General features: G+C 34.8%; 1 protein-coding gene across 2 annotated transcripts in view; it reads right to left on the bottom strand.

Annotated features, from left to right (window-relative positions):
• Window positions 1–21,824, bottom strand: part of LOC138696854 (vanin-like protein 2) — a 45,371-nt gene extending 23,547 nt beyond the window's left edge. Inside the window, exons 1-3 of one of the 2 annotated variants that reach the window (XM_069822301.1) lie at window positions 21,692–21,824; window positions 4,769–4,848; window positions 3,522–3,665 (exon numbers count right to left, since the gene is read on the bottom strand). In XM_069822301.1, coding sequence (XP_069678402.1) covers window positions 3,522–3,665; window positions 4,769–4,831 — 207 coding nt within the window. In that variant the 5' untranslated portion in view covers window positions 4,832–4,848; window positions 21,692–21,824. The remainder of the gene's footprint in view (window positions 1–3,521; window positions 3,666–4,768; window positions 4,849–21,691) is intronic. The other variant, XM_069822302.1, reaches the window with a different exon arrangement.
• Between the last annotated feature and the right edge of the window lie 338 nt (window positions 21,825–22,162).

The raw sequence follows: 22,162 nt of genomic DNA, 5'->3' as shown, positions 1-22,162 counted from the left end.
ATAGATAGATAGATAGATAGATAGATAGACAGATAGACAGATAGACAGATAGACAGATAGACAGATAGACAGATAGACAGATAGACAGATAGACAGATAGACAGATAGACAGATAGACATATAGACAGATAGACAGATAGACAGATAGACAGATAGACAGATAGACAGATAGATAGATAGATAGATAGATAGATAGATAGATAGATAGATAGATAGATAGATAGATAGATAGATAGATAGATAGATAGATAGATAGATAGATAGATAGATAGATAGATAGATAGATAGATAGATAGATAGATTTATTGAGTTATATTATACATACAGATTTTATATTATCATAATTTTCTCTAAAATCCAATGCACGGGTCTTCTGACCGTACTTGCTTTGTAACCAAAACAAGTCCTCCTTTGTAGGTTCCCCCCTCCCATATACGATTCTATCCAACTACTCTCTCAAAGAACACATATATTAAAATGATAATGCCACAACAAAACACATTATATAATATATCCTAACCTAAAAGACATAAAAGTGTACTAGCTTATAAAAAATGAATGGTCACCTAAACGCAAGCAATCTGCATAAACTAGGAAAATTTCTGTTTAAAGTTAAAATTAGCTGGGAAGAGAAAGTCAAAGCTCTAACGGAGATGGAATTATACAAGTTGCGTAGTTACACGATAAGAAACTACGAAGAGTAGTCAATGAAGTAATAGAATAATTCTTAAGAGAGTAAGAGTTTTAAATAAAAGAAGTATACTTATTAGATGATTATTATTATTACTTTTATCGTTATTTTTATTATTAGTAGTATTATTATTGTAAACAGAGGATACTTATAAGTTCAAATGTATTAATTTTTTTGTTATATTTGTATAGAGAGTGATGGCGGATTAAGAACTGGAATACGTCTAATGATGTGAACAATGATTGATGAAATAAATAAATAAATAAATAAATAAATAAATAAATAAATAAATAAATAAATAAATAAATAAATAAATAAATAAATAAATAAATGTGTACAGTTGGGTAAATACTATTATCTCTTCCTCAGTTCGTGTCACAAACTTCAACAGCTGAACTTCTAATCTTTCTCGCCTTCACGAGGAACAATCCAGTCTTTTGTTAAGAAGATAGAGTAGCAGCGTTTGGATGAAAGAATAAAAAAATAATGTCCAGTCCCAATTCAGTTTACTATCTAAATATATACCTAATAATTTTACACTTTTGACATCAATATTACATAGACTAAATATTATTTTTTCTGTCTTAAAGAATGAAGTAGTAGGAGATGTGAGGCTAGGAGAAACAGATGCTCTTGAAGGAGGAAAGGGCATTGTGAATTGTGCCAGGAGGAGGATAAAACCTGCAAAAATTTCAAAAAGGAAGAATAAGGTTGACTGATATCTAGGATTATTAAGGGAGTAAAAAGCAGAAAAGAATAGGTTATGTAACTGAAAAGAATACAATTACATAACATTTCAGATCATACTGACTTGTAAACGAAGTAAAAGCTTTTTCTAAACTCTTTCTTGCAACATGGTCCTAAATTTAATCACATAAAAGATATTAAAACAAATATGGCCAACTAATAAATTTTGTCATTCACATACAATATTAGACCCAAGAATAACGGAGTATTGTTACGAAGCAAAGCTCACAAGGACAAACAGATTCTGGAAATTTAAAATTATGGAAAGTCCAATAGCAGACGCAACGAATATGCTTGAAGTCTGAAATAAAGTCAGTATATGGAGGAAAAGCTCTGAAAGTATGAATAAGAAGCTAGAGTAGCAGCGTTTGGATGAAAGAATAAAAAAATAATATCCAGTCCCAATTCAGTTTACTATCTAAATGCATCTAATATATATATATATATATATATATATATATATATAATTTTAACTGGTAATGGAAATTACGGGAAAACGGCTGAACGGATTTTAATAAATGACCCCTCATTTTGAAGCTTGGCATCCAAGGATTTTCAGAAAAATAGTAACTTTCAGAGAAGCGTTAGGTTTCCTACATAATTTTATTATTTCCCAAAATCCATCTTTCGTCAGTTTTGAGAACTAATTGTAGTTCAGTATAAAACAAAACACACACTACAATAAACAATAGGCTATTACACGAAGGCCATGACCTGCAGGATTGTGGACATATTTAGAGCTCAAATTATATTGGTTATTAAAAACTTCAAGACTTACTAAAAATAATTTACAGGCCTGATTCTGCGGTGTAATTTTCTGAGTGCAGCTGTGTATTGGATATTAAAATCTACAAAACTTGAGGTGGTTTGATGACATTATTACCATTAGAAATGATATATTATTATAGTTAATGCTATGATGTGACTATTTTTCATTAATTATACATATTAATGCTATATTGATGATATGAAAGTGAAACGTTTTGGGGTTATGTAAGTAGTTGTAGAGAATATCTTAAATTAGACCATTATTTCTATAATTTAGTGAGTGACAGCTATATAGTATACTGTATATATAACTACAAAACTTAGTAAGATAATAATATTGTTATTAAAAATCAAATATTTTTATAGTTATTAATCAAGTGGGGTTGGGTCTTTTTCATATACTTAATGGCGGTGTGGTGTAGATATTTAGACCATATGCGTCATTCTCTTCAGTATTGGCTCGGGAGAGCGTAAAAATTACAGTTCCTAAGGAAAGACCAAAAGGTATTACTTACTGATAAAATAAAAAGCCTACAAAATTATGTAGTCTCCCGATCATTTCAGCAAGATCTCTTAGCAGGATAAAATGATTTTAGCCTCTACATTTCAAGCTCTACATGCAGCAGCCATACCAAGATGCTATGTCTATTGTTCGAAAGCATAGCAAACCTTACTTTTTTTTAACTTTCACCTACAAACCGCAATGACCTGAAATAGCTATTGCTTTACTCCCATATGAAAAACCCACTGATCGTTCTGATATTATTACTTGCGTTTACGCGTTGAAACTCAAAAACTGAAGATGGATAGGTTCAAGAAAAAGTATTTGGCATAAAAAACCATTCAGAGAGAGTATGTTTTATCATTATGGAAACAACTTTCAAAATATCTTGTATTCTTCATTGAAAATAAATATGAAACATTTTTATTTGAACGTCTAATGAACTTAGTTTGCAGCATTTGCTGCACAAGCCACTAGTACCTAATAATTTTATACTTTTAACATTAATATTACATAGACTAAACATTATTTCTTTCTGTCTTAAAGAATGAAGAAGTAGGAGATGTGGGAATAGGAGAAACAGATGCTCTTGAAGGAGGAAATGACATTGTGAATAGTGCCAGAAGGAGGATAAAACCTAAAAATATATAAAAAAGGAAGGATAAGGTTGACTCAGATCTGGGATTATTAAGCGAATAAAAAGCAGAGAAGAGGAGGTTATGTAAAAGAACGAAAACGATCACGAAGGGGATGGATATTGAAAATGAAACACAGTCTTTTTTCAAAGAAGAGTTTATCGTGGTATCAACGTACCTTGCTTGCAGCACTTCGTATAAGATTTATGTAGTTTTCCACATTCTTCGATACAACATCATAGGCGGAATCATTTGCCTGCTTTGAATAGGGAGCGTACTCCACAACGGCAGCAACATAAGTGGGGGATTCAGGCGTTGATGCCTAACAACAAGATAAATATATCTGGGTAATTTGCAAAAATTGTAAACAAATGGACGATTGAGAACGTCAAAATTAAAGTACTACTTAGTGCATATTCTGCATGTATTAATATAGTGCAATGTCTCTGACACAGTAATCATCCACTGTGCATTCACCTTGCTTTACAGTACTGTTTTGAAGGATGTAACAGACATGACATGGAGTAACAGATCTGACAGGTAACAGACTTGACAAAGCAAACAAGGATGTGCAAACCTAAAATGATTTTGCTTAAAAATCTTCAAAATAGCAACTTAACTACTGGACACGTGTACTATTATGTCCTCTTGATCTTGACTTTATATGTTGTTATTTGTGGAAAACACAACACAAACAGATCTGACAGAGTAAAAATGCACGCTTAGACTAAAACACAAAGTAAGAGTTTGACACACAAACTCGTCAAATCAAAATGAGTGAACATAGCAGTATAATCAAAGTGGGTCTTCGAGCATTATCTTGGCTTGTGCTGACATCTGCGGGATTTATTTTTCAACTGTGTATCCATAGGAACAGAATAGTGTAACAGACCTGACTGACTTACTGGACTAGAGTAATTATGTAATCATATTTAAGGAAATATAAACTCAGACATAAATGAAGAAGTTTTGATAATGCCAAATGTTTATTTAATTTTCTTCTCAATTACATTATTAAACGAACCTTTATCTGGACATAATCATGCTCCATTTAAAAAACTTAACTAGTATGGACACGGCATTTTAGCTGTCAGTATGAGAATTTTATTTTATTCTCGTGAAATATTTGACATGAAGGAAATAATTCTTGTAACGTTTACTACATTAGTATTGAAACTACTACTACTGTTAGGAATTTATAATTCTATCGTTATAAATGCAATAATGGGAAGGGTAAGAATTGATGGACATCATTTGTTATACAAATTCTGCAAATGACCCATCTAGAAACCGTATGAAGTCTGTTCATCCATATACTGTCCAATGTGATATATAATTATCAGTTAATTGTACTTGATTTCGTGTTTTATTATTGTTCTTTCTATGTTTGCAAAAATTAACGAAATATGAGTTAACAATACACACCTGAAAACTAGGTTGTACGAAGCACAGAGCACCAAGCAGGGCAAACTGCGTGATCCATATCATCTTGAGGCAGATTCTTACTGCAATAAACAGTTTAATATCATCTATGTGGTTCAAAAATAGATTAATGTCCTGCTGTATCATTTCTAGCAAAGTGTAAAACTTCAAAAAGTGAACCAAATATGTATATAAACAACCCAATAGCTTATTTATATTTCTTTATTTTGAATAATTGATGAAATGACGATCTTACTCGTGTTAATTATGTAAGCATGTGCGGCTTACAGCTCTTTCGGTGCTACTTGACACCATCCTCAGAGCCTTCTGTGTCTCGGCGTCATCTCAACTTCGCTGCCTGTTGTGTGGGTGCGTTCGTGTGATGAAGAGTTGTGTTAAACAGTGTGTGTGTTCTGAAATTGATCTGTGTGTGGAGTATTTGATTAGGGTGTGTTTTAGTGTGTCTGTATATTTCATATTGTTCTAGTATGTTCAGTTTTTGGTTTTTGAGTCGTATGTGTAGGATTTCCATGTCTGTATTTATGTTATTGTATATGTGGTTGGCATTAGTTACGTGTTCGGCATATGTAGATGTATTGTGTCCTCTGGTTATTGCTTTAATGTGTTCTTTGTATCGAGTTTGGAATGATCTGCCTGTCTGTCCAATGTAGAAACTGTCGCAACTATTGCATGTGAGCTTGTATACGCCTGTGTGGTTGTATTTATTTTGCTTATTTACACAATGAAGTTCTTTTCAATAACCACATCCTTCAACTAATCTCCTTCATTTTCAGTGAACTGTTGAAGTCGCTTGTGGAAACTTTTCTTGAATCGAACACATTAACATCAATTTCATGCCCAAACTTGTTCTTCAGTAGGTTATTTTACGACGCTTTACCAACATCTTAGGTTATTGAATAACTCTTCTCGGGTTCTCAGCCAGGTGAGTTGGAGATTAGATTCCAAGCTTTCGACGGCTAGCTCTACCATCTTCTTCAGGGATGAAGTGATATAGAATAACTCTTCTCGGGTTCCCAGCCAGGTGAGTTGGAGATTAGCTTCCAAGCTTTCGACGGCTAGCTCTGCCATCTTCTTCATCCCTGAATCTCCAACTCACCTAGCTGAGAACCCGAGAAGAGTTATTCTATTTCAAAAGCCGGGAAAGCTTCAAGTCATACATCTTAGGTTATTTAGCGTCTGAATGAGGTGAACGTGATATTGCCGGTGAATTGAGTCCGGGGTCCAGCACCGAAAGTTACTCAGCATTTGCTCGTATTGGGTTGAGGGAAAACCCCGGAAAAACCTCAACCAGGTAACTTTCCCCGACCGGGAATCGAACCCGGGCCACCTGGTTTCGCGACCAGACTCGCTAACCGTTACTCCACAAGTGTGGACGCTTTGGAATATCAAGTGATTTATGGCACAAAATCTGTGTTTGAAATACTGTACGCTCATATTCGAGAAATGATTGCACTTGCTTCAATAATATGATATGACATATTTATTCCTCCAGCTAACATCGGTCCTTCACATTTCTGTATACGGTGCCATCACTTCCTTAGATACATATTCTGCTTACGCTTTTCTAAACACATATGAATGACCCAGATCACTTTTTTATCATGTCGCTCACCTCTGTTTTCCTCCATTCTTTTCTATTTACCCTTCCCATTTCTAGTTATCTAACTTATTCCTACTAATCTCATTTAGCTAAATAATCACTTCTCTCACACTCTTATTAATTGTTCCCAATTGTTCACATTAGTTGAACACTTCCATAATTGAATAATTTCAAGGTAAAAATTGTTCCGGGGCCGGGTATCGATCCCGGCACCTCTGGTTGAACGTACTAGCGCTCTCCCAACTGAGCTACCCGGGAACTCCACCCGACACCGTCTCAACTTTTCCCTTTATATCCACACAACTCGCGTGGGCTGACGAAACGCCAGAGACCCACATCGAGTGCACACAAACTCTGTGTGACTTGGAATTGTGGTTTTCTGTTAACGTACACAGTGACGTATATATTATGCAAATCTAGTCTTTCAGGCCAGAGGTCCCGGGATCGATACCCGGCCCCGGAACAATTTTTCCCTTGAAATTATTCAAATCTGCTTTACAGGAAGCTCCAGAGTTCCCGGGATCGATACCCGGCCCCGGAACAATTTTTCCCTTCAAATTATTCAAATCTGCTTTACAGGAAGCTCCAAAGGTCCCGAGATCGATACCCGGCCCCGGAACAATTTTTTCCCTTGAAATTATTCAATTCTGCTTTACAGGAAGCTTCACCTGAAAGACTAGATTCGCATAACTTCCATAATTGTTATATTATTTATTCACTTGAATCTCTAACGTTCACCGACCACTTATTCACATTAATCCAATCTGAGTACTTTCAGACGAAGTAGTTTCTACAGTTTCATTACATTTCCATTTCCACTTTCGATATTATATTTGTATCACTACGTACTTATTACCACTCTCTGTTCATTACTAGTATCTTATGTTTTTTCACTATTATTCCTTTGCCTTACCGTCTTTTATGTCCCTATCACTCATTTCACTTCATCACTTTCCTAAGTTTTGTCACTCATGCATACTACAGGTACATCATTTTATTTTTACTTCAAGTTTTATTGTACCTGTGTTTTTGAATGTACTTCACTCCCTCCCTCTCTACTAAACTTCGAACTGTTCTCCTCACAGAACCAAGCGTATACAGTCAAAATTTCCTTAAGGTCGTAGTAAACACAAACAGTAGTGAGTATAGTACGTTCCAGAAATATGTTCGCGTTTTCCAGTGACGAAAGAGCTTTCAATATTTTTTTATTTTATTGGGTTATTTTACGACGCTGTATCAACATCTAGGTTATTTAGCGTCTGAATGATATAAAGGTGATAATGCCGGTGAAATGAGACCGTGGTCCAGCACCGAAAGTTACCCAGCATTTGCTCATATTGGGTTGAGGGAAAACCCCGGAAAAAACCTCAATCAGGTAACTTGCCCCGACCGGGGTTCGAACCCGGGCCACCTGGGCTTTCAATATTGAATCATATTTTCGCAAAGGTACTATCGTCCATTTGCCTACGTCGCATCCCGATTTCCCTCACCCGCAACTGTTTAAAATAACTTAAATTAAAGTAATTAACTGTCACGTGATTTCCCCCCCCTTTCTACGATCCTGCGACACAATCACTTGAACGGACAGTAGATAGCATGTCTGAGTAATGTTATCTGTGCGGATCGGGCAGCAGTGAAGATTGAATTTACAGTAGGCCTACGTAAGGTACTCTTTTGTATAATAGGTATAGAATTATTTCAACATGAGTTACTAGTACGAAGGACGAAACTGATAATTGGAATTAGATGTAATAGTCTACAGTGCGATAATATGGACAAAAGAACTGAAGCCTGTATCAAAATGAACGGCCACCATTTTCAAAAATGTGTTTAAATATCCACATTATGATTATTTTTCAATTTAACTCATTCTCTACATTGTACGCTAATGTGCTGTAGACAGTGTAATATACACTGCATAATGAATACGTTCGCATGGATAATTCAGTTCGTGAGTAAAAACACTCATTGTTAATACTGTACTGTATTTTGATTAAACAAAAACCTAATGAAAATTATCAAACTCAAAATTGCGATATTTCTTAGTTTACGTAAATGGATGAACTACTTTTCTTTCCTCCTATACCTAGTAAAGTGATTTGTTTGTATTTTACGCCAGAATCATCGAACTTCAATCGTCGAAGGAGGAAGCAAGCGGTGTTTCCGGGTCGCAACCATTAATCCAAAGGTATAGCCAGGTTAATATTAAAAATGTTAGTAAAAATAAAATGATGTCCCTGTATTTTCACTATATCACTTTCTTATGTTTTTGTCACTCACACACCAATCTCTTAAGCTGTAACATTTCTGTCCCTTACTTCCTCTCATTGATGTACCTCTATTCGGTGTCACTAGTGCTACTTCCTCCCTTCCAGTTCTTTGCTGAATCTTGACTACTTATCTTGGTATCGTCTTCATCTCTCGATCCCTTTTGTAATTGCTGACCCATATTTGTTTTTCCAGTTGCATTCACCGAACACTTTTTGCTGTTCTCAGCTCCTGCATGCCATCCTTCTGTTCTCCCCTGTCTGCCTGATGACATCATCATAATTTTTGTGCAAGCCTCTTGTTTCTTCCTCAATCGCTTGTTGACATCCTCGTCTGCTGCTGTTGCTGCGCTATGCATTATTCTGGTCGCTGGCCTCTCTTCCTGGTTCATGTTACTCGCTGACTGGTTCATTCCATCGCTTGCTATTCTTTCCTGTGTGATGACCTCTCCATCTTCTAATTTTTCAAATAGTTCTTCCATCGCATGTTTTACTATAATGCTCCTCATCTCCTCTTTCATTGCCCTAATCTCTGTATGGTTCAAATTTTCCAAACAGCATTCCACATCAAACATCCATATATATAACTTGAACTGGTAATGGAAATTAGGGGAAAACGGCTGAATTGATTTTAATAAATGACCCCTCATTTTGAAGCTTGGAACCCAAAGTTTTTCAGAAAAATAGTAGTTTTCAGTGAAATTTTAATTTTCCTACACCATTTTCCTATTTTCCAAAATTCATGTCGTCAGTTTTGAGAAATAATGGCTTTCAGATTAAAACAAAACACAAACACACTACAATAAACAATAGGCTATTACACGAAGGCCATGACCTGCAGGATTGCTGACATATTTAGAGTTCAAATTCAATTCAGTTAAATAAATTAAATTAGATTTATTACCGAATTAAGGCGATACAGAAATAAATATAATAATTGATTATTAAAAAGTTCACGACTTACTAAAAGTAATTTATGTGTCTGATTCTGTGGTGTGTAATTTTCTGAGTACAGCTGTGTATTGGATATTAAAATCTACAAGACTTGAGCTGGTTTTATGACATTATTACCATTAAAATGAAATATTATTATAGTTAATGCCATGATGTGACTATTTTTCATTAATTATACATATTAATGCTATATTGCTGATATGAAAGTGAAACGTTTTGGTGTTATGTAACTAGATGTAGAGAATATCTTAAATTAGGTTTTCATTTCTATAAATTTACTGAGTGGCATCTATTATATATATATATATATATACATATATATATAACTACAAAAATTAAGTAAGTAATAGTTATTAATTAAGTGGGGTTGGGTCTTTTTCATATACTTAATGGCGGTGTGGTGTAGATATTTATATGCGTCATTCTCTTCAGTATTGGGTCGAGAGAGCGCAAACATTACAGTTCCTAAAGAAAGACCAAAAGGTATTACTTACTGATAAAATAAGAGGCCTACAAAATGTTGTAGTCTCCCGATCATTTCAGCAAAATCTCTTAGCAGGATAAAATGATTTTACCCTCTACATTTCACGCTCTACATGCAGCAGCTATACCAAGATGCCATGTCTATTATTCGAAAGCATGGCAAACCTGACTTTTTTTTTACTTTCACCTACAATCCACAATGACCTAAAATAGCTATTGCTTTGCTTCCACATGAAAAACCCACTGATCGTCCTGACATTGTTACTTGCGTTTTCGCGTTGAAACTGAAAAACTGAAGGTGGATAAGTTCAAGAAAAGGTATTGGGCATAAAAAAACAATTCCGAGGGAGTATGTTTCATTATTATGGAAGTAAATAACTTTCAAAATATCTGGTATTCTTCACTGAAAATAAATCTGGAAAAATTTTATTTGAACGTCAAATAAACTTAGCTTGCAGCACTTGCTGCACAAGCCACTAGTTTATCTTTAATTTGTCTCCGTATAATCTAGCGAAATGGCCATTTTTTCTTGCAGCCTTCTTAAAAGGAATCAATATTCTTCTCCTGCATCTTATTTCACATTCAAAATCATGTTCCAGTTTAATTAGAGTTTTTTTAAGTACTTCCGTTTGCTCAATTTTTTTCCTTTTGCCATTATACTTGAGAGTTTAACTAGAATATGTCTATTTCCATTTTTTCCGATTCTGTATGCTTCTTTCATTTGACCATCACTCACATCAATCCTGAACCAATCCCAGCACACTTTCATTACAGTCTCGTATGTTTCGAATACCTGTTCCTTCTTCTTTTCCTCGATTCCAAAAAATATGAAGTTCTTTCTTCTCTGATCATCTTCTAGAGCAGGCCTGCACAAGGTTTGCGCTCTCCGAGCCGGCTCACCGCTCATGAGCGGAATGCAGATATTAGCTGCGCTCTGTATAAGGGTGGACTGGAAGAAGGGGTGGATCTCGTACAAAATATACACAAAAGGAAATACTACTATTACGAGTGTTTATGAAATGAATTCCCGTTCAGTGTTTGCAACTCTATTTTGGACTATTATTAATTAATAAATATTTATTTTACAGAAATAATAGAAATGCTATAGCAACTTAAATGTGCAATATCATTTCGTTATATTTTTATTTATCGGCACATCAAAACGGGGTTTTATGCTGTTGGCAGCTGAAAGGAACAGTAGCCTACTGATCGTAATGAAAGATCCGTTACAGAAGTTCAATGTCTGCTTTTATTAAAGTTGATTATAGAAAACAGTTGTTCACAATATAAATGTTGAGACAAACATAGCAAACATTTTCACAGCCTTCCACACCTGTGGAGTAACGGTTAGCGCAACCATGGGGAAAAATGGCTCCGAAGGGCCACTGCACTCAAAGCCGCCTTACCTCGCTCCACCGACCATCTCCTCCGTCTGGTGCTTCATTCAGTGACGGGTATAGCTTCGATCTCGGGACGTCAGTTTCAGAAAGAGTGGCAGAAAGAATTTCTTGTTACTTACAATAAGAAGAAAGTGTGCTGTTTAATATCCGGATTTAAACTTGCGCATATAAAACGCTTCAATATTAAACGCCACTTTGATCGGAAGCATAAAGCGGACTTTGGTAATCTTACAAGTATTTATTTACAATTTGAAAAGCTATTTTCGTAATATTTGTGAAAAGATACAAAACAAAATATGTTTATGGTATTTTCTGTCTTTCGGGGTTTAGTTACTTATTATTTTATTAAATATCTGGAACTGAACTTACTTATTTAAAACTTTGAGTGCATATTAGGCCTATTTGATGCATTCTTTTTCCAAGAAAGGTTTCCAGAAGTAACTGCAATGGACAAGGAGATGTGCCTGTTCAACAATCCATTCGTATTTGAAGTTACCCAAGCAGCAGAGCCACTACAGAGTTGCAAAGGAGCATGCCAATAAAGTATTTAATGGATTAGATCTCTTTAAATACCCCCAGAGAAGCAATTACCTAACCTGCGCACATTTGCAATGCGTATTGTATCTATGTTTGGCTCAACTTACTGTTGTGGGCAGTTTTTTCCAAAATAAATATGACCAAAAGTATCTCCAGGTAATAGGATCATAGACATGCATTTAGTTTCAGTATTACGGTTTAGTCCCGCGCCGTGACGTCTTGGTCTAAGGCATCCTGCCTAGGACTCGCGTTACGGAATGCGCGCTGGTTCGAGTCCTCATGGGAGAAGATATTTTCTCATGAAATTTCGGCCAGTGTATGGGACCGATGCCCACCCAGCATCGTGATGCACTTGGGGAGCTACGATAGGTAGCGAAATCCGGTTGCGAAAGCCAGCTATAACGGTTGGGGGGGATCATCGTGCTAACCACACGATACCTCATTCTGGTTGGATGATCGTTCACCTCTGCTTCGGCATATGGACGTGAGGCCAGCAGCCGGCTGGTCGGTCTGGGCCCTTCATGGGCTGTAGCGCCACGGATTACTACTACTACTACTACTACTGCTACTACTACTACTACTACTACTACTACTACTACTACTACTTTAGAGCCAAATATATCCTTTTTAGTTAATAACAAGAAACTCCGAGGCCCAACAACAACAAAAAATGAAAACCAGCAGTATAGGCCTACAGTAGTATTTCGTTTCATTCATATCTCATATATTTTGTTTAATATATTTTAAAGTTAAATGACAATGGGGCTTAGTTACTTTCTTTAGTGTTTTTACAAAGAAACAATTGATTATGTTGATCGTTATATTGTGTTTAATATGTTTTCAACTTAAATGACAATGGAGTTTAGTTATTTTCTTTATTGTTTACAAAACAATTTATTACGTTGATCGTTATATTTTTAAATATATTGTACAGTTAAATGAAAATGGAGCTTTGTTTTTTTCTTTCTTGTTTTTAAAAACAAACAATTTATTATGTCGATCACAAGGCAGTTAAAGAATTTTTCGTGCACATGATAAAGAAATGGTTATGCAATTGAAGAATACTGTATGCAATTTGCCTAATCACAGTAGGCGGCTGTAATAATTGTGTGACACATGTACTTCATACAAACAAAAGACTGTAAAGATTTTGAAAAAAGATCTAACAGCGGAGAAATTACAGATGCGCAAAGTGTGTCGAATCCACCACTGCACTTGACTTAGCAAAATAACTGCCTTACCCCTCGCCTGCCAATCAAACGAATGTGGGGTGAGTAGGAAACTTGCCCTCCCTACTTTGCTGATAGTCCCCATAGCTGGGTTAGCGCATCTAGCCGCGGAACCAGGTGGATCGGGTTCGATTGCCTGTCGGGGCAAGTTACCTGGTTGAGGTTTTTTTCCGGGGTTTTCCTTCACCCCAATATGAGCAAATGCTGGGTAACTTTCGGTGTTTGATCCCGGACTTATTTCACCGGCATTACCACCTTCATCTCATTCAGACTCTAAATAACCTAAGATGACAAAGCGTCGTAAAATAACCTACTAAAATATTTAAAAAAAATCACAGCCTGTGTAATCGTGGATATTATTGCTAATGTTTAGTCTTGTAAAACTCAACCAGGCTAGTAGTATTATTCAAACGATCTTTAGCCCTTAGGTCACATTGAAGATCAATAAGTTCGAGCTGCAAATCGTTAAATGTTATGCTCCGTCTTTTAGATTCCTCCATACTGTACTGTAGCAGTAGATAAGCAACGTGAAACAGTTACTGAGAATAGGCCTACACAATGCACTCCAGTAGATAACTGAGTGGTCGTTTCCCTCTCCTCTACCTATAGGAAGTCTATGTCATTCTGATGTATCTTGCTTTCCGTTTCAGCGAGCGGCAAACACAGCTCTCCCGCTCCGAAGGAGCGTGCGCGCTCGTTGAGCGCTGTTTGTGCAGGTATATTCTAGACATTTCATCTTACTTTCCATTTGGTCGTTTTCCTTCTGTAGAGTTTCCAACTTCTTGTAGATATCTTCAATGTTTGCTTCAAGGTTTACTACTGCTCAGCTGTTTTCTTTAATATTCGCCGACATTACACTGTTACGCGATGTCGGTGTCAATCAATGCCTCTACTACAATATTTCCGAGCTCCCTCCGCGCACGAGTATACTGAATCGCTGTTCGCTGCGAGCTTCAACAATACACTGATACTAATCTTGAACATCATGTCGCCACAAGAAAAATGTAAAGGATTAATACAATGTGAATGCGAGACCAAATAACAGTTCCAACATGACTTGTCCATTGTCCACGAAAACATTATCAAGATGGCGGAGAAGATTTTGCAGGAAATGATCCGGTGTCCCATCATGTATTCACCACATTTTCCGCTTTACATTCCCTGATACGCGTGCATTTTCTCAGAGGCGCTGGTGAATGTTTCATGATATGGAAACCAGCGATCGAGGAATCGTTGTTCATCTTAAATTCTCTCGCATTACCTACGCTAAAACCAGATTTGCCATTTCTACATTTGCGTAATCCAACCTGTCACAAACAGGAAACCAACGCACAAAGTAACAATGCACGAAGCAACTAAATTCTATTTTAAATAGTAATTCAAATTATAATTTAGATCTGGAAATGGGAAGAAATGCGAATAAGGGAAACACAGAGAGAAAGACGGAAATACAAGGAGAATAAATGGACATAAGGGGAAGACAATCAGCACAAGAGGGCTGCAAAGAGAATAAGTGGAATACAAGGAGAACAATAGGAATACAAGGAGAACAAGGGGAATACATGCAGAATAAGAAGGCAAGCAGGGAAGGAGTACTACAAGAAGAAAAACAAAGATATCAATGGGAAAACAAAGAGAACAAGGAGACGACAATGACAACAAAGAAAATACAAGGAGAACAAGGGGGTTAACATCATTGACATATATTGTGGACAAAAATGGTCCGAGTACCGACTCTGTGGTATACCTATTGTTATACGTAGGAACCCGGGACTTCATACAGAACACGTCACGACCAAGGTCGTTTGCGCAGCGCACAATTTTGCCGCCGCTTGGTCCAAGGGTATATATACGTGTACGACCACAAATATTATCAGAAAATGCAGGCTCTAAATTTCTAAAATTTTATAAGGAAATGAACTCACAATTGGACAAAAATTACAAGGTACCACAACAAAATTAATTATAACTTAAATATATGATAAAAGTATAAAAAAAACATTATTAATTCATTCTTTACTTTAAATGAAATTTTCCAAAATTTGACAATTTTCACACATATTCCATAACTCAACAACTATTAGAGATAAAATACTAAAATCTTGTACTCTGATTTAACATGTGCTAATGCAAAAGGTAGACTACAATAAAACCCATTTCTTTCAAAATAGAAAAATTAGGTCACAAAACATTACGTAAATTTTAATATATTTTAGACAGGACAAATTAAAAATTAATTGTGTTAAAATAAAGAACTCTATATTTCTGAGAGTAGTCTACTTTTCATAAATAAGTGTTTATTACATGCAGGAAAAATATTAAAGATGTCAGAGAGACCATAACAGTGTTATGGTTACCAAATGATATAACTGCAGATTTTTTTTTTGTTTTTTTCATACTTTGATAAAACTGGTGTGAAACGTATTATTAGCAACTTTTTGTACTTTTATCAGATATTTAAGTTCTAATAAGTATTATTGTGGTACCTTGTAATTTTTGTCCAATTGTGACTTCATTTTTTTTAATAAAATTTTAGAAATATAGAGTCTGCGTTTTCTGATAATATTTGTGGTTGTTCACGTACATATACCCTTAATACAAGAATTTCTCGTAAAATAAACTATCTGTATTTGGCGCTGTCCACTTCCTCTACTGCCTAATTTTGAATACACACGTTTGAATTCTTATTTTTTCTTCCGATAACCATATTCATCTTGTTTTCATATGGCTTCATGCGATACTGTTCACAGCTATCATTTAGCTACAGTAGCATGTCCCTCAATATCGTCTCCTCTTCTAACAACACCATAGGCTATCAGCAGCAAATCATATGCACTTTATTCTTCATCACCTACTATCAGCCTTCCCACGTCCTTAAACAGTTATTCATCATATTGTTATTAAGTTACCTACCAGCTCCTTACATGTAGTCAATATAATCACAAATTAAAATCGGAACAGTGAAATGATTTCATGTCGCATTTAAATATTTTAAAAGGTTGTCTAACATGCACCCCAGGTATTATTCGCCCACTCAGCTGGATTGTAAGGCCTTGAACTTCTCCCATAATATCGGGGAGTGAACTTTCATATCGCAGGCACGAGGTCGATGCCTGGACGCTTCCTCATATCATGCATGGTGCGTCGCAAGGGAGAGGGAGAGAGAGAGAGAGAGAGAGAGAGAGAGAGAGAGAGAGCTATCAACGATTTTTTGCCACGTCGCTTCTCTGCTTGTATGTTTCTTTACACAGCTGATCGCTCTGCACGCAACAGCTGAAGACTCCGACAACTCAGTGGCAGAACTCGAGCTTATTCAACGAAATAGGGTTCGATTACCAATGTTCGCTTTAGTGATAGGTACTTCTCGTAATTTCCCAAAGTTTGTTCGGAATTAAAATTTGAAGCCAGTCTTGATGGGAGTCAACCTGTGTAGGCAACAATTTCGCACTAATGTCCACAGGGGCTCTTGTTTACTGCAAATTTATTTATTTATTTCATTTATTTATTATTTTGATAATAATTGTAACATAAAATATAATATATACAGAAAAACTTTAGCTCGCCCCTGAAAGAGTAGAACTCGTGCTCAGGGGCGGATTCCTGAATTGAAATTAATAATTATACAATACAATTTGTCTTATGTCTACTATGCAATTATAGTATATAAATTTAAATTTACAATTTTTCAATTTTTATAAAATCCATACATAACTTTTTAAATTTAATACTAGAACTATTAGAATTGACAAGATTAGGATATTTAAATATAAATTTGTTATGTATTCTTTGGCCTAATTTACTACTATGATTAAATACTGTAACAGTGTTGCATTTTGGTTCAAACAATCTTAAAGAATTCATACCTTTTGTTCCGTAACTATGAGAATACAATTCAAAATTATTTCGATTTTTATGTATGAATTTTATTAATACAATATAATAAATTTGTCTTACGTTAAGTACATTAAAGTCTAAAAACAAATTTTGAGATGGAAAATCAATAGTTTTATGAAGACATATTTTAATTATTTTCTTCTGTAATAAATAAAGTGGATTAAAATAGGATTTAAATGAGCTACCCCATCCTATAATTCGATGCATAATTACTGATTGAAATAAAGTTCAATATATTGTGCGTAATAAACTTATTGACAAGTAATTCCTCAGTAAAACAACATAATATACTATTTTACGTAATTTATTACAAAGGTAATTAATGTGTTGGTTCCATTTTAAATGATTATCGAAAATTATGCACAATGTGTTGTAAGCAAAACTTTGTACAGGACACGTCACAGCCAAGATCGTTTGCTCAGCGCACAATTTTGCCTCCGCATTTTTCGGGAGCTCCAAATTTTATTGGCGTATCTGTACTGCTAGAGAAAAATTGCAAGAAAAATTACAGCATTGCCCCTTATGGAAGCAACTCAATGCTACTATCCGCAATGCATTCTTTAGTTAAAAAACTTAATTTCTTCATTCACGATCCCTGCTACACTTCAATTATAATATTGATCAAATAGAATGCCCAACCTATACTTGATATGTTAAAATGAGTTTTTCAAAAGGTTCCGCGAGCAGGGATGCAAAACTGTGCTACAATTGTGGTAGACGTCACATGCCGGAACACATAACTCATCCCTTCCTTTCAACCCTCGAGTCACTGGACATGGTAGGGCGAGAATATATAATATCCTAGATCATATGTACCCAGATAGGTCGGCCTTATAGGCTTTGAGGTTAACAACTTTTGTCACGTTTACTACGCTGCCATCTAGTTTTTACATAAGGATACACGTCATAATTCCCATTTTAATTGCATTAGCGACTGTACTGGCATCTCGTGTTCGTTTACGGCGGACGGGTGGCGATCCTGGCGGTTGTTCTGTTCAAAGTGCTGCCGATTTTAACATAGCTAAGAGTTATCTGTTATATATATTATCTAGGATAATATGTATTCAGTGTGCTTACGAAACGTCACAGATACGTCACTGAAGGCCGAGGATTGTGGAGAGGGGAACAAGCTCTTTCCCCATGTTTACATCCCTGTCCTAGAGGTTCCGCGAATCCTAAATATTTTTTTAATTAAATTATTTTGCGTTTATAAAAACTATTTTCTAGGCCTATATCTTGATTACACAAATTTTAACACTATATCACTTCGGAATATAAAGTACTACATTTATGCTTTCACGTGTTAATTAACTAGTCAACAAGGCAACCTAGTTAATTAACACGTGAAAACATATATAATTTCTACTTTACATCCGAACTATTTTATACTAACTTAAATTGAACATAACGAAGTTTCAATAAAATTACAAAACCAATACAATTATTACAGAACAGAGATTACTACGAAGATGTAGACAATCAAGTCAGGAAGAGAACATAAGTTGGAATGAATAAATTGTATATTGAAATTAAGCAAACGAAAAAGGAAAAGGGACATAAATAATAAACAATTTGCTTAAGGGAACTGGGTAGTGATGCCTGTGCGATTAAAAAATTTCACTACAAAAATTTAGTTCAATATTTCTAGGCTTTTAGTGCTCAGAGTGGAATAAAAATTGCCATGTGATACAATCAATCATTCTCAATTTAGTGGTATAAAATACAACTATTTAGTTTCGTATCCAAGTGCAAAAGAAAGGCCCTAACTAATAACCTGTTTTCCCACTTTGTTAAATGTACCTCATTCTTCAGGTGCACATTACTTTCTACAATCTTCACTCATATACCTTGTATTTTTTAAAGTTATATAGTAATGTGTATTGTAAATACTAAAGCAAAATTTAGTTAAATATTTCACCCCTAGTGAAACAGAAAAATATTGAACTTCATTTAACATTTTTTGCAATTTTTTTCAATGTATTTTTTCTCGTCTTATGTCTGCGATATTCTTAAACACGTAGGTCTACTATGTAGTACACAAGCTGCAGAAAACACTGTAAAAATTTTATGTAAATTGATTCAGTAGTTTCAGAGAAAAATGCACTTACGTTTGAAAAATGTCAACTTATGGAAAACTGCATTTAAAAAAACAGAAGGATATATGAATTACATGCACAGTCAAATTTAAAGAGGTTATTTAAAGGATTTACCTCCAGAAATACCTCCCAGAGTATTTATATTGTTTTAAAGAGCAAGTTTTGTACTTTTTTAAAACACAAAATAAGAAATCGGATTTTTGACCTCTAATCACTACCTGGTTCCCTTAAATTTATAAAAAAAAACTCAAAATAACCTAGGTCAGGATTTATTATCAAAATAGAGTTGTATAACCTTGGCCCTATCCTCTGATTGAGGTTCTGGCTGATATGTACTATACATCTTAAAAATGTTCTTAGTTTAATTTGATAAATTATTTCAGGTCAAGGTGCAGTTTATGTTTTGGTGGAGATGGATTACATTTATATCTATTACTGGATTATTATTTGAAATTTTATTATGAAATTGGATTTAAGTGGTAATTTTTTGTAGAATGTAATGGTGATTTTGGCTCTGAAATATGTACACACCGCCCGTCGCTCTCATTATTTATTCAGGCAGTACATCTCACTTGACGATATGTGTCGGAAGAAGAACAATTTGTTTGTATGCATCTGAAGTCTGATTAGTAGAATATGTAGCTAGTCGACGATGTATACAATTAAAGTGGAAATGAAGTGGTCACCCTACCTCATTATCTCCTGGCCTAATAACCTCATAAGTGGTGCCTTCTTGGTATCACTCGTGAGATTCAGACCTGTCTTCGGACAGTTTACTAAACAACAACAGCAACTTTGGCCCGTAACTCTGGTTGTGATTTATTCCAGTGTTTGAGTAACATTTAGGTTCAGCTAAATTTCTTCTGGGAGGATAAACATGTTCTTCTTTATATTTGAGATGATTTTTACGATAACATTTTAATAATGTACTATATTTATATATTATTTGTTCAATTTGGAAAACATTAAAATCGGAATAAATGAAATTGGTATAATAATAATAATAATAATAATAATAATAATAATAATAATAATAATAATAATAATAATAATAATAATAATAATAAATATATGTAAATACCCGGCCCCGGAACAATTTTTCCTTGAAATTATTCGATAAATATATGTAAAGCTATACCATCTTTCATTATCATTATCATTTCATTATCTATACTAATAATAAATCTATAGCCAAAATTTGTCTGGTAATTTTCGATTTTCCAAAAATAATTGGTGTTATCATGTATAATTAACCATCCTGAAACCGGAAATCGCTTTTTTTACATTTTTGTTTGTATGTCTGTTTGTCTGTCTGTCTGGATGTTTGTTACCTTTTCACGCGATAATAGCTGAACCGATTTATATGAAAATTAGAATATAAATTAAGTTCGTTGTAACTTAGATTTTAGGCTATATGGCATTCAAAATACTTTATTTAAAAGGGGGGTTATAAGGGGACCTGAATTAAATAAATCGAAATATCTCGCTTATTATTGATTTTCATGAAAAATATTACATAACAAACGTTTCTTTAAAAATAATTTCCGATAAGTTGTATTCTATACAAAATTTTGATAGGACTGATATTTAATGAGGTAAATGAGTTTTAAAATTGCAATAACAACGCCATCTAAGGTGCTGTACTGAAATAAAAACAAATGACTTCGTCTATAAGGGGCCTTGGACAACAACACTCGAAAGCTATTTAACATAGCCTAAGAGTATGTTTCTGTGTTTGTATGATTTAATATCGGAAGCTAATTAATTGTTTAATTATTATTTCACCATTGGAAAGTGTAGTTTCTCTAGATGGACATAATTCTACAATGTTATTACAGTAACTTCTGAAACACATAGCAAATAATATAAAGTATACACATTAAAACTAAATGATATGTCAATCTTCATTAAACTACGGTTGCATGTAATAACAATTAAGAAACATGTTAAAGGAATTGTCATTGCACCAAATGATTGCTCTCTGGACCAAAATGACCGCATTTTAATTATTTAAATACAATTTGAATTAAGTAACATATTAAACGATTTATCCTTCTATCAAACACGACTGTTCCCTGGATCAAATGTCTTATTTTAATTATGTAATTACTTTATATTTATTTCTAACGGGTGCAGCGGAGCGCACGGGTACGGCTAATGCAATAATAAAATACAAATCAGACGTCAGTCCCATGAGTGGTGCGTAGCGAGACAGAAGGTTGAGTGGAAATGTTAGCATTAGTAATCGACTAGTTGCTACATAGTAAAGATAGTGTTAATTTATGGAAATCATTGTAGATATTCAGGTATCTTCTTTGCAACTTCTTACTTATTCTTACTAATACAGCAGAGCTTAACAAATTGCAATATATTATGCCCTCCTATATTGAAACTGACCCTAATTACACTTACAAATGTTTACCCGTGATCAAAGTGAAGACTTACCGGATCCACCGTGTTATCACGAATGTCACACCAGATCTGAATCACACGACATTAGTAACCGGCGCAGGTGCGAAGACCTTTGATCGTCATTAAGAAATAAAACAGTAACTCACTGCAGATAAGATACTGTGAGGTGTTAGAAGGGAAGGTCATACGACTGATATTTTTATTCCGAGACAAGCGAAGATGTGGCGGAGCGCATCAACCCTGCTATCTTTATCTTTCCTATAGATTGATTGTTATCATTATGATATACATTAATTATTTTATTGTTTATACTTTCAGACTCAGTCCATGGGTACCGAATGTAACTCATCCGAGATCGTACTTGTCGTGAGTTGGCAATCCTGGTTATGGGCATCACCATGATAATTGAGGCACTCAGAAGCAAAGCGATACAAGTGACGTTTAGTAAGTTTTGAGATAAATTACACCAATGTATTTGCGGGGGAATTGCTGATATTTACGGTC

The sequence above is a fragment of the Periplaneta americana genome, chromosome 3 (assembly GCF_040183065.1).
Source record: "Periplaneta americana isolate PAMFEO1 chromosome 3, P.americana_PAMFEO1_priV1, whole genome shotgun sequence".
Taxonomy (NCBI): domain Eukaryota; kingdom Metazoa; phylum Arthropoda; class Insecta; order Blattodea; family Blattidae; genus Periplaneta; species Periplaneta americana.
This window is presented reverse-complemented; position numbering and strand designations above follow the sequence as displayed.